The sequence below is a fragment of the Mercenaria mercenaria genome, chromosome 10 (genome assembly GCF_021730395.1).
Source record: "Mercenaria mercenaria strain notata chromosome 10, MADL_Memer_1, whole genome shotgun sequence".
In the NCBI taxonomy this organism is placed as follows: domain Eukaryota; kingdom Metazoa; phylum Mollusca; class Bivalvia; order Venerida; family Veneridae; genus Mercenaria; species Mercenaria mercenaria.
This window is the reverse complement of record NC_069370.1, coordinates 78,406,570-78,421,123: the sequence shown is the minus strand read 5'-3', so window position 1 is coordinate 78,421,123 and position 14,554 is coordinate 78,406,570. Positions and strand designations below refer to the sequence as shown.

Genomic DNA, 14,554 nt, shown 5'->3' with positions numbered 1-14,554 from the left:
AAAATATTGCTTATTATTCAGAGCAAAAGACTCATAAAAAATATTTCAGCAAATAATGGTTATTTGAAATAGTTAAAATAAAGAAAATGCACAGAATTACATACTTTCAAGGTAAAAGCTATTAATTTTGCGCGGTAACTGACACGTAACGTCATGACGTCAATGACGTCATTTTAAGGCAACATTGTTTTGAAGCGTTTCTGCGGCAATTTATTCATTATTTCTGCATTATTAAACCATAAAGCATCAGATCGAAGACAGGTTCATGATTTGTTTTCAGAAGAATGAATATGCAAACACATTTAGTTTGTCGTAAACGTCGTCGTAAATCGTCACGTTAGCTTCCGGTTGGACATGCGCACATACAAATATGAAGGTAACCTACCTCCTTAAAGTGATTTAATAAGACGAAAAATGCAATAATAATATAACAACTTAAGCCCTCAAATCATATTTCTAGTTCCTATTAGTACAGATAGGCTTACATTACAATTTTATATCGTAATGAATTTGTGATTTGCATTTACTATGTAGTTTTGAAATAACAAATACATAATTCTAACAGGAATGTCATTTCATACATGAAATGAATAAATGAAATGAAATCTATATAAAAACGTAACATTCTAAAGATTAATATTAAAATAAAGCAAATTAGATGGCATGTGATAAACATATTTCAGGCAGCAGACTTGCAATCACAATCGGCAATTTCCTTGCGGTAACATACTCTCGAATGTTTTTCGACATCATTCGGCCATATCTAGCCTGGTTCCCGACTGGTTGTGAGATTTCCGCTCTACAGTCAATATGAAACGTAGGGAGTAAACACGGGCACCAGTCTAGGCCATATCAGGAGAAATCGCATCAACAGAATATGCTCGACAGTTTATTAATTTATTACAGTCCATAAAACGCGTATACATACATGACAAACAATGATGAAATATATATGCGTGCGTGCGTGCGTCACTGATCGAACGGAAAATGCTATTTGTCATTAAGGGTCCACTACCTCAACTTTAAAATATCAAATTACTCACAAGTGGAGTCAGTTATTACACGACACATGTAGTTTGGGGTCCTCCCACTGCATTAAATAATACAGTTCATAAGAAAGTTTAGCTATATATTAAAATTCGTAATATAAGACTGAAATTACATAATTTGTAAATATCTAAAATAAAGCAGTGTTTTAGAGGATGGCTGACTCTGTATATCAGAAACTGTCCGTGTTCAAGTGGCAAATGTACAAGTCGAAATGGATAACACAAAAACATGGTAATAAATTGAATGAAAAAGAATCGATGCGAGTATGCCTTTTGAACGACTTATATGAATAATTAAAGCTATTTTCCAGCAACCATCACCATACAAAAATGGGGAAAATGCATTTTTGGAGTATTTAAATGAAAATAAATCAACTGTCATGAGAAGAAAAACAACATAAATACAAACAAACAAGCAATTTTCGAAATGCGAAATTAGAAGAAGAATAATTTAACAATATACTATGAAACACAAATAATTGCAATGGAATCTCCATTCTTAATGTAATAAAATCAAACAATGTTTCTAATGTCCCTTCCTATGTAAAACATGTACAAATGGCATTTTAATTTTCACACGTAATGCAACTGGGTCCGTGTAAAAAGATTCTTGTTTTTTTGACTATATGATTTTTCGGGTTCCCTTTAGTAACTACTGAGTACTTTAGCTAAAAGGGACAGTTTTTGGCCATTACTCTTTGGGATTACATAACGGTTACGAAACATTCAGAATATAACAAAATCGTAGCGAACCAAAAAAATTGTGAGCTGTTGCAATATTTTGAAATCTTGCAATAAAATTCGTCAAACTTTACAATCGTGTTCCAACCGTTTATCCAACTTAAAAATTGAATAAATGGAAATATTTTTTGTATTTCTTTTCGATTATTCCTCGTATACTGAGAGATACAAATTCATATGCTAATAATGCATCCTGCTATCAATCAAAACTAGATTCAAAACTAACATCCTTGCAAAAAAAATCGACCAATTACTCAATGCACTCCATATATAAATTAATAAGATTTTCACTGACATTTCCCGAAGCAAAACACCTTTATTCGTCCGCTTTTATCTTATTTCCGGTTACATATGTTTTTTATTGTTCAAAATGCACATCTGTTTTAAAAGCTAACACGCCCTTTACAAAGTATAAAAATTGAAATATTTCGTCAAAAAAGGATATAAGAAGCAATTCTGTATGTTAATTACCTTGATGCATAAATGTTGATCCTACTGCATTATATCTCCCCCTTAATGTAAAAAGGGTGCCTTAACCGTCTTTAATTATCAGCACATGGTACCTTTTTGCTTTAAGGGGACGATATGTTATTATGCGGATTGCAAAAGATAATTCTTGAAGCCGTAAGATAATAAAACATAATGCAAACATGTATACTACTAAATGCAGGAAAATCAAACGTAACTTATCGACTTTTTGTCTTCAGTTTTACATACTGTAAGCAACAATGACAATCTTTTGAAAAGTACAAGGGGCAGACCTCTTACGCGGGCTTTATTTTTATACTGAGATTCCTCAAACGCAAGCAAACATTCTGCCGCCATTAGCCTTGCAATAAACTTTATTGTCAAGCCGCACTTTATTTTCATACGATGACTATACCCTATTATATCAACTAGAACCGGTTTTGATTATTACTTGTATAACTGCACTTCATTTGTTAACATGGTTACTTGTTGACTTCGGATCTAAATCATTTAATCTTTTTACATCGACTAAAATACATTATATATACTGTCTAGGGAAACCCTACGTTGGACTAAAATTGATGACTTTTATACAAAGTTCTCACTTTTACCTCAGCAAAGTAACAAATACACAAACGTCCATTTCCTATGTGTGATGATAAACAAATATTGCACATTTACAATAATCTCTTGAAAACTCAATATTATCCCAGTAAAATAATGTTGTTCTTTAGCAAAAGTTGGCGTTTATCCCACTGTAATGTTTACTATTGTTCCAAATTTGGAATCTTTTCATCTGTTCACATGACATACCTGTAATGCAAGTCACACATTTGAAGTATTTCTAATACAATCAATAAATAGTTCGAAAGACAACATATAACTTAAATGCAATGTATGCCTCATCTAGAACTACACTTATGGCCATTTCTAACCCGACACTTTTGAAATTCCGTTTCTTCGAATATGTTTCAATGTATTGGTTTGATATTTTGCTACCTTACCTGTACAGAAATGATAAAATCTTTCAACATTGACGATCCAGCAGTTTTGCGCCTGGTACGTGTCCGATTTCAACACTTTGCACGAGGAAATATTTGTAAGCAAAAATATCGATCTTTAGTTTCATAATAGGTATTCTAGAATGCTATTCACCCTGAAAAAACGTAATTTAGCTATTAAAATTTTAATGGTTACGATGGATATCCAAGAACGCGGTCGCGCTATAGGCATGTAGCAAACCGGACATTCACTCAGACATGTAAGTAAATCGCATTTTATTTATATAACGATATTTTGACTGTAAATATTTGCAAAATGAATCTATTCACAATAAATCATAACACAAATGTACTTTTTAGTGAAATTTTAATATTGAGTCATTTTCTTTACAAGCTGCCCAAGTCCTTGGCAAACAAGTGTCAACCATGGCTAGCCTTCGGCAGAAGTTTCAGCGCACATGCCGAGTTGACGATGAACACAGGTAGCCTCGCAGAAAGGTCACAACGCTTATACAGATGCGCAGATCGTCCCAGATCATCTTCGAGATCGTTTTAAGACCGCGACATGTATTGCAAGGGCGACCAATGGAACGCATGCTTGTCCCGTAAGTCGACGAACAGTCGCCAGGCGGCTCAGCGAACACGGAATAAGAACAAGGCAGCCGCTCGGGGTCACTGAAAACAGCGGGAACGATGGGCCCACTAGCACCAGCGTATAACACGAGCTGAGTGGTCAAGTGTCATGTTCACGGACGAGAGTCGGTTTAACTTGTACCATAACAACGGAAGGATGCGAGTGTACAGACGTCGAGGTGAAAGAACGAACGACGCGTGTGTGTTTCAACAAGACTAGCATGGCGTTATTTCCATAACGGTATACGGGCCGGAGCGTCGTTACAAACCAAAACAGACTTGATAGCTGTTCGCGGGAACCTAAATGCAGCTAGGTACCTGCAGGACATCTAGGTCCTTGCCGCTACTCCGCACCTATGAGCCGGTGGACTTGGCATGCAATTGCTGCAAGACGGAACATCGACCCATACTGCTCGTACGCCATAGATATTGCTGCAACAACAGAACGTACGGCAGCTGCCTTTCTCGCATAAGTCATCGGATCTCAGTGTTATTCAGCACCTGTTGGACCAGCTGAACAGGGGAGTACGGAGTCGGCTCGCAGCCCCTCGCAATCTCCGCGAACTGGAACAGACCCTTGTGCAGGGTATATTCCCTGATGGGCCATCCGGAACTACGTGTTGTCAATGAGGCAGAGGTATGTGTATGTCGGAAGACACACACACGAAGTATTAATTACTCGGAGGTACAAACTGTTCTGTGATTCAGTTACTTTTCACATTGTTCGAATTTTGCTTATGCCATTTTGTGAATTTGGATTTTACTGGGATATGTTTTATTTGTTAAGTTTTATACTTATATGTTTATCAATTGGGTTTTAATAACGTGGAAGTAAGTTTAATGTGCTAAATTATTTATATTCAAAATTTGAACGAAATCCGTTCCCATGGCATTACATAGGTGTCGGGTTAGATATGGCCGCAAGTGTATAACCTGTCAGCCGCAAAAACGGATTTACAACGATGCATAGCATGGGCATTCAATATAACACAAGCTGGAGTATCATCTCACAGTTCTAATCGTCTACGCCACTGAGTATCCAGAAATAAAACTGCTACAAATTGGATCTAGTAATTTACAGAAATGATTCAATATGCCATAGTGAAAATCACACGGATTACATGAGTTTTCAATATTTTCCCTTACTCTTTAAACAGCTTTTCAAATCCCTGAAATAACTAAAACTTTCATTTAATTTTTATAAAGAAATACTCACGATTTACTACTCGAACTCGCACCTGAAATATATAACAATTGATGTATTACTTATGACAGACTGTTTTTTTAATTACAAATTGAAAGAGAAGCTTCCACTTAAGTGTCGCTAAATACTCTGAATACTCAATGTACAAGGATGGCAATATAGCTAACTAATGTTGATTAATCAAAGGGCAATAACGCAAGGAAAAGTTATCCAACCGGAATTGGAAAAAAAACAACATATCCGTATGAGAGTAAAGCATTCTAAAACTTTTTGCTGAAATTCCAGCATGTCGTTGCTGAGAAATACTTCGGGTAAGAAATGGTACTTAAGTATACTAATGTTGTATAATCAATGGCAATAACTGAGTGAAAAATCTTCTGACTGGAACATAAAGACAACAGACAATATTCCTCTTAGGTGTAAAATAGAGAAAAGTGGAAGCTTCACACGAAAAAAAACAACAAAAAACGAAAATGTTGCAGGCTCGGTTTGATTGAGCCTGTTCATGGACGGTAGCGGAAATGCATGCTACCGTCCACATTTACACATGCTAAAAGTACAAAAATCAATTTAGAGACATCCGCAGATGTATTCAAACGGCGGTGAACATGGAACCTTCAATGATACACGTGACACTTCCTATGACGTTTCACCAAATTCCAGCCAGTGGAGAAATTTTCAGGTCAAGAAATGGTGCTACTGTATACTGATGTTCGATAACTAAGTGAAAAATCATCCGACCAGAACATGAAAATAATATGCATATCTCCTGTTGGACAGAGAAGCTTCCTGTGAAATTTCGCTGAATTCCAGCCAGTGGTTGGTGACAAGAGTTAAGTTACTGGATGAATTCTATACCAAGATGAACCCAGTTTCAGTTTTCGACTTTACAGTATAAAGATTCTTACATTTTCAAGATTTAACTGCGCAGTCAATATGTTAAAGTAATAAGATACTCGCATTCTACGGTTTTGGAGTACAGTTAATATGCTACAGTATATTCCAGTCATAACAAAACAGTCAATAGTAGTAAAATACGCACAATTTCCATTTTTGACAGCACTTTAATAAGATACTCTCACATTTTCTATTGTTTTTACAGCACTAAAGAGAGATATATTTTTCATTTCTAGTAGAACAGTAGTAAGATACTCACATTTTCCATTTTTGAGGGCACATGTTATAACGACGAGAATAATCAGGAAAACAGCAGCGGTTGCAAATACAGAAATAATGATCGCATTTCTGTACTTTGTCATGCTAACCATGTCATCTTCTTGCGAAACAACCTCTTCTAAAGAACATAGAAATAATGATATTCATTAATCATGAAAGTATTTAAGCACTGTTTCTACATAGCTTTTCTCAAACCTTTCCACCTCTACCCTAATAATTGGTTTACACCACACTACTTTTAGTTTGTGTGATTTTCTAAAACTTAGCTTACATTATATATAAGTTTGAACAAATTCTTTTTTACCTTATTTAAAAGTAAGGTTAATGTTTATATAATACAGATTGTACATAAAAAGACAAATACCATAAAGTTGTGTTTTATTTAGAGTCAATGTTTCCATATAATTTTGCTAACTGTACGAACTTTTGGAACATCATTGACACCGTTTTTGATATTGTAAATTGGACATGCATAGTTTTAATTGATGTTTTTCCGGTCGTGATGTCCTCAATCACAATTTTCTCTTACTTACTCTCTGTCCGAATCGAAGACTTCGATGAATATGAAACCAATCCATAATCATCTACCGACTTCACTCTGAATTCATAATCACTGTCAGGTTCAAGCTCGCTTTTCTTGAAGCCGTGGCTGTATGTCGTTGATTCCTGTCCAGGAAGGGTATCTTCATAACCTGTACTAACTTCACGCCAGGACATCTCTCCTACTTTTCGATACTGGATGTAAAATTTACGAGGTACATCAGGAGCAGAAGCGCTGGTTTTAATTTCAATGTAATATTTTTCGGCATCAACTGTTGTTTCTACAACTGGTTCGGCTGGCTTATCTAAACAAAAGTAAAGTAAGTGAAAACAATATGTCACGCCATACTAAAAATCTAAGTCCATATATGTGTCTAACGATGAAATTATATTCAACAATTGTATTTAAACCCTGGAAAATATTGAAACCAGTTGTTTCAAAGAATGCTACACTGTTGCTAGTGAAAAAAATCTTGAAATAAATACTTTTTTTGTAATAATTCAAGGGCATACACAGTGCGACATCTCTAGATCAATCATCATTGAATGAACGAAACTGTATCATATACATTGTACAAACATGTTCGCTCTGCATGAAATTTAATCAAATGGGGAACAGCCGCCTTTCAAGATTTTCTCAGCTGCAGTTAGCTATATTGGGTAAACACAAGGCACAAAACTGATCGACTTGCGATCTAAAGACATTTGCCAATGTATATCAAATCACATGATCTTAGAAATATATAATTTATTCTGTTTGTAAATTGTGTTTTTAATAAAACGTATATTTTATAGCTATAATAACAAAAATGACTTTCTGTATGAAATGTATACGGTTTTTCGTAACATATATCTAATACTTACCAAAAACAGTAAGTTTGGTTGATTTAGACACTGCTTTACTCACATCTTGTAGCTGGCTCCAAGCTTTGCATATATAATCCGTGGCATCCATATTTGAGATGTTCACTATCTAATGTCATATCACAAGAATGTTTAATTAATCATTACGGAGCAGTGGTTGTAGAATAATGCTTAATATTTATAGAAAAGTCCCAACACAACGTTGTTGTGCTATGTAATTACGCACACCATGATAAAGAGCATGTGACTATGTAGTGTTACATATAAAATGTTAGCTTCTCTGAGAAGAAAATATACCAAAAGGAAACTGAGTAAATGCGCTGTTTCGTTACAGTTGTTATATAAATGTTACTTAGTTTTCCCTATGCAAACTAAATAATCCCAATATGAACACCCTTTATGCTTACTTACAGCATTGTCATTAAATAGGTAATTAAAACAAAAATAATCGAAGCTGAAAGATGCAACCGAAAACGCAGCGGACTATAATGATGTCATGTAGCTGCAATGTCATGTAGTATTGAGACGTAAAACATGTCATGTAGTTCAATACATGTATACGGTATTTTAGAGAATACAAACCATTATTTTTCTCTTAAGAATTGAAAACGATATAGATGACATGTCACCTGAAGATAGAAGACATTAGATGGGTCGTCTGTATTATTGCTGATATGTGTAGAATTTTGATCTTCCATGCGATACCAGGCGATATGTGCGGCTGGACTACTGTCGGCAATACATGGAATGGATATATTGTCCCCAGCATACGCTCTATATTCGGACAGCTGTGGTGCTAGCAGCTCGGGTGGATCTAAAGCAAACAGATATATTGACTTGAAAAACTATTTGTAGCTAGGCTTACAGAATATTATGAATATCGATGTGATCTTCGTGCACATGGTATTCAGTTACGCGGGTGAGTCCAAAATCGATATATTTAAAGTCACAATTGAAGTGTGTAAAGGTAATTTGTACAAAATCAGATATTTATTTTATCAAATACAGATGTCAATTTAGACAAAAAAAACCATGGTCGATCGCCAGTTATTTACCCTCAAACTATTATATTATTTTCTAATGAAGCAAAACGTTTTAAGGTTGTTCGCATATTATTGGAGATTAAAATATATTTAACTACTGGTAGACCGCTAAAGTGATGAAAGTAGGATGATTAACTTACACTGTATTTCTAATATAACATCAGTGCAAAAATTGTCATATGCACAACATGAAACTTGTTCATCGTTCATCGTCCTGTTTGCCACAATGTCGATTTTCTGGGATACATTCTTTCCATTATACATCTCATCCACTTCTACAGTAGGATATGTACTGTTTACTTCACGTTTTTCAGTTCCTATATACCAACGTAGAGTTTCTGCCGGGTTCGCGGCATCGGTCGCACAGGTCAAGGTCAGAGTTACGCTACCACCGCTGTCAACAACTCCAGTGTTATTGCCAGTAATTGTAACATTTGTTGCACGAACTGAAGTGATAATGTAAGAATATTTGTGCAGCAACATCACAATTTTCAATCGGGAAGTGATCGTCTAAAATCTAACGGACATTTTCCACGCATGTATCATTGCATTATTTTCCATATGTGGCAAATTTGGACATGCCTTATTATTAATTCATTAAACCACTTTTCATTCGAATTGCGTTTTTGAAACGTGTGTTTTCATGTTTGTTGTTTATCTATGTTTCTTGCAAATAACTGTTTGAACAGAAATAACCAGATGCGTTAATAAGATAATTTCTGTATACTATTATAAAAATTACGTAATTAGGTCTTGCTAATTTAATCTAATGGATACATTCCTATCAATACCCAGTATGCTGTCAGAGCATTATCAAGTACTTTTTGGTTACCTAATTGCCATTTATAAACATCCATAAATGAAAGAAAATAATAATAAAATCTGTAAAAAGATCCTCTGGGAGCATAGAATGCAACCAAGCAGAAAAATAGCAGACCCGGTTTGATTGAGTCTGTTCATGAGAGGTAATGATATAAAGATAATTAAAAATGATAGTTTTATATGTATTGTATGATAGTGATCGCAAGTCAAAAGAAAAACCAGTGTTTGTTTATAAATGCATTTTTCAGTTTAGCACAAACTAAACTATGTCACTATTTATTTCTTGACAGTCCAGACAGACGTATCAACTGAGTTTACACATACAGTTAATTGTAAAAAATGTAAAAGAAAATATAATAAACTGATGTAAATTAGGATTCCGTGAAAAGATAAAGTGAAAAAAAGATATACATAAAAGCCAAGTTGTCACGATTAAAACACTTTCTTGTCAAGAAAAATCACGATGTGTTAAAAACCTTATTATTTTGTAAAATTGACAAATTTTATTCTGAATCTGTTCGATTCACTGAAAACAAGAGGGCAACAACAACATTAAGTCCCTCACCTGACCTTGACTGTTTGTCCTTGAATATATGTATGATACACTGTGCCATGAATGGTAACAATAATGTTTCCCGTTGGATATTCATCCTTGTTTTAGTATTAAGAAAACGATAAAACATGCCCAGTGCCAACCCCCAACCCTACCCCCAACATTTGAAACAATTTGAAAGGGGGCATTACAAGGCTGTTGCATACAAAGTTTAATGAAGATACACCAAGCAGTTCAAGGGCATATGCAATTTAAAGATACTTCTACTTATTACTCTAGAGTCAGCTTAAAGGGGAAATGTTCACAGAGGGCTTTGTTAGAACGTTACAGACCAAGTCTGATGAATATCAAGCGCTTCGCAACAACTTGTTATAAAATATTTATATTTTAGATTTTGTGGCCCTGTTTGAACAAAATGAAGACAGGGACCTTATAATGACGCTATATTGAACAATTCTTTTCACAGAAACGAATCCTGCGCACGTAATGAACAATTCGTGTGAAGTTTCACATATTGTTATAAATACGACGAAAGTATCACAAATCAGAAATGTGACATTTACGTTAGACTCACGTAAGAGTGAGGTTGGGTTCGCACCATAAACCGGTTTAAGCTCCCCAGTGGTGTTTTTGCCACTGACCGTTCCAAGGCGGTGCCCCACTGTGTTCCTTTGTTTGTTCGTTTTGTCCTCTTGTGTAGGCTTTGTGTGTGTGCGCGTGTATGTGTGTGTGTTCCTTTGTTTGTTCGTTTTGTCCTCGTGTGTTGGCTTTGTGTGTGTACGCATGTATGTGTGTGTGTTTGTGGTGTGCACGTCTGCGTGCTGTAGGTTTCGTTTTTGGGAGGCTGCGATTTTGGTACGTGGGATTCCCCGTTTGATATTTGTCTTTGTTGTTTTTTTTTGCTTTCGCCACCACGTATTTTCGCAGCCTGCTTACAAGATATAGCTTACCGTTTATTTTATACATATGGTATGTTAAAATTCTAGCCGCCATGATTTCATGAAATCTGTACTAACTTTTGGAAAATACATGCAGGGTCAAATGCTTCTTTCTGGCCAAGTTTTATTATTGTACAGATCTTACTAGATCTAGAGTTCTGTCTAGAGCTACAGTCCTTAAAATGGCAAAACGTTATTTATCTTGATAATACACTAAAGTAGATCTAATCGACCACCTCTGTTGATTCATACCCATATTGTCACAGCATGTGAATGCTTACACAGGCTAGCCAAGTTCAAGTGGAAGAATAACGTGACATTTTTTAAAGAGACAGTTTGAATTTTTTCTGGGTTTAAACAATAATTTGTGTACTGTTGTATACTTTCGCAAAAAGCTTTGATTGAAAAATCTACATTCCTAATTTAAAAGTCTATTGTACAGGCCTACTCTGTCTTAGTACTTAGCTGTCAAATATATACGACTTTGTTCTTTGCCTAAGTTTGATATTTACGTAAGTACTTTAGTTAAACAGTACTTTATTCAATCAAGGACCATACCAAAGGACTGCATAGCACTCTTTTCCACCGTGCAATCCTAACACCGGCCGTAGTGGCAGTAGGTCTATTCATCAGGTTATCGGAGGAGCATGCAGGCTGCAGCCCTGAATACTTGGAGTTTAATAATCTATGTTGAGATGCTACACGGTCCGAGACCCCGAACTGTAGAATTTAAATAGTACGGCCAGCCGTCTTATCGCTCAGTTACAGGGGTGCACTATTACTATTCTCTCCCCTACCTTTTCGAAATATTAAATTTTGTATTATACACAATTATACTTCATTCCGGAGGATATATCCTTCTAATTGGTTGTCTGAAATACCCTAATATTTAACAAATACCAAGATGTCTAACCCCTAAACTGCAACGACTGTTCTTTCATTTGAAGAGAACAACAGGAACAACAGGATGACACGTATTATTTCTATTCTTGACCCTACCAACTTCGAATCATTCCATTATAACGAATCTCTTTACTGGATACCCAGAATGAAGGAAATGGTCGTTAGAAAAAAATGTTTGCATCGGTGCGAGGGAAGAGGTGTGGCATCTGAAAGCGTATGATGATATTATATTTCTCGCCTTTCTGTGTCAGATAATTTTCGGACAGTGATGATAAAGTGGCTATAAATTTAACAAAATAAACAAAATGTCTAATTAGTAAGTAACGGTAAATATGAAAAAAAAAATATGCAGGAGGCAAATTTTTAAACAGAGAGAGAGAGAGTATAATTATACGAAACAGACTTACACGGTAGATTGATTTTCGCTACTGGTGAATTTGACGTTTCACCCTGGAAGGTAAGTCCACAGCTAATTTCCTTCCCATTGTCTTCTTTTTTAATATCATCAATTGTTATATTTGATTTGCAGGTGAATATGTAAGTTGTTGAATCCTACAAAAAAATTATTAATTGCTAATCAAATCATGTACTGCAAAGGGAAACAATGTTGTTCGTATGTTGTTTCCGTCTGCTAGGATTTCTTAAATCATTTTAAGAAGTGAAAGAATTTTCAAAATCGGCTCAAAAATGAGAAAGTTATGAGCACTTAAATATTTTACTAAAATGGCGGCCATTTTGTTTCTATGGCAATAACAAACAAAATGACGGATTTATTGAATTTCTAGATACATATTAAGTTGTACTGTATTTACTAATTTCTGTGAAATGATTTCTCTACTTTTTACAGTTATGATGAAAGAAATTACCATGTTTTATATCTTATACTCAAAAAAGATATGAAAGTAACCTATTCAAATGGTTATTTGCTATATAGAGAAAATTCAGCAGTGTGTAAATGACGTCATAAACACACTAAAATGGCTGCCTCCATGATCAGACATTTTCTTAAATTTGAAACTGCCGTATCTTTTTCAATAGTGGTCCGATTCTAAAAAATTCTAAAAACCCTATGTTACGCTTCCAGCTGAAAACAAACAAAATATTATGACCGTATAAAGTTTGTGATTTTAGATATTAAGATATTCTCCCTCGAATCAGTTTGAACATTTTTTTTTTGAAAGAACTATAAAATGTTTAAAGAGCTGATGACTCGACTATTTTCAGACACACTGCACGTTAGTTGCTTTCCTAATTAACTGTGTCTGACACACTCCATGATAGGTGGTACTTAAGGCAGGCCCAATAAGACTGAATATGTGTCTACCGGCATGACTTGTCGGGTCGGTAATGCTGTTTATCTTTTTGTGCTGCTTTCTGCAAAAGTATTGAGGACAAGCATATATGGTAATTTAGGTTGTCTCTCCCACGTTGTGTTTCTGTTTTGCCACTGTCTATTCCAAGGCGGTGCCCCAACGTGTTCATTAATGTTGTATTTTTGTTTTACTTCGCAAATGTATTTTGTGTTATATGGTGTATCGTTTACATTTCCATGCAATCACTTCAGTAGGCAAGCCGAGTTCTTCGAACATGTATTTTTCTCTTACATCTTAGTCCTTGTTTTGTTTAACCGAGTTCGATTCCCGGGTGAGATGTGCTGATTAATCAGAAGACAGTCCTATTAGTGAAGGAAATATGCTAATGGAGAAATATAAGTACTAGAACGTACTCAAAGACATAATATAAGTTACCGCAGTACCGATTCTACGAATATGAGCAATCAATGAGAATAAACATATGGTATGATGTAATATATAGTAATATATACATACAATTATTAATTCTACATAAAACAAACTGACACTGAAACAAAAAATGTGTTGAATTAAGACTTGTATGCTAATATTTACCTGCGTACATCCTTGGTAGTTTTCTACAACATCGAGTTCAGATTCCGTTATATTTTTACCACCTATAATCCAGTCTAATTTGGTTTCAGGCCTGCTTGTTGTATCACAGGTTGCTTCCATTTGGTTTGACAATAAGGAAGGATATTTGCTTATTGATAGCGCATTAAGCAGAGGTCGACCTAAACAAATGAATACACAAAATCAGTTAAATACTGAAAGTAGTATAAAAACGTTGATAAACTAATTTTCTAAAACATAAGAATTCTAAAGATACATCGGCCGAACTATTTTTTTTTTATTAGGAAAGCAAACTTCAGCAAACTATATTAAGGAGCTACAAATATGCCACACATTTCAGGAAGGAACTCTAACATGTTATATCTAACTAAAAAATGTGATTATTTTTAAAGTGCCACACAACCTTAACTTTTTGCTGGACGCTTTCTTTCAGATCTTTCACGCTAGTCGTTCATGGCATTCATCAGAGAGAGAGAGAGAGAGAGAGAGAGAGAGAGAGAGAGAGAGAGAGAGAGAGAATGTGTGTGTGTGTGTGTGTGTGTGCGCGCGTGTGTGTTATTTGCCAAGCATATATCTTGTTCGATGTGAACAAATGTATAACCATTTTGCCAGCTTAATTTCCAAAATTTTAAGTGGCTTTTATATGCGTACTTTATTAATTCCTAAACCGCACCATGTTTAACCAACATCAAAG

General features: G+C 35.1%; 1 protein-coding gene across 2 annotated transcripts in view; it reads right to left on the bottom strand.

Annotated features, from left to right (window-relative positions):
* Positions 1–963: 963 nt before the first annotated feature.
* LOC123561058 (nephrin-like) overlaps positions 964–14,554 on the bottom strand; it is a 107,187-nt gene continuing 93,596 nt past the window's right edge. For both annotated transcript variants that reach the window (XM_053516560.1, XM_053516561.1), the window contains exons 5-13: positions 13,843–14,021; positions 12,343–12,487; positions 8,860–9,165; positions 8,306–8,490; positions 7,677–7,785; positions 6,806–7,117; positions 6,253–6,390; positions 5,109–5,130; positions 964–3,071 (exon numbers count right to left, since the gene is read on the bottom strand). In XM_053516560.1, the coding sequence (XP_053372535.1) occupies positions 3,059–3,071; positions 5,109–5,130; positions 6,253–6,390; positions 6,806–7,117; positions 7,677–7,785; positions 8,306–8,490; positions 8,860–9,165; positions 12,343–12,487; positions 13,843–14,021 (1,409 nt within the window). In that variant the 3' untranslated portion in view covers positions 964–3,058. The remainder of the gene's footprint in view (positions 3,072–5,108; positions 5,131–6,252; positions 6,391–6,805; positions 7,118–7,676; positions 7,786–8,305; positions 8,491–8,859; positions 9,166–12,342; positions 12,488–13,842; positions 14,022–14,554) is intronic.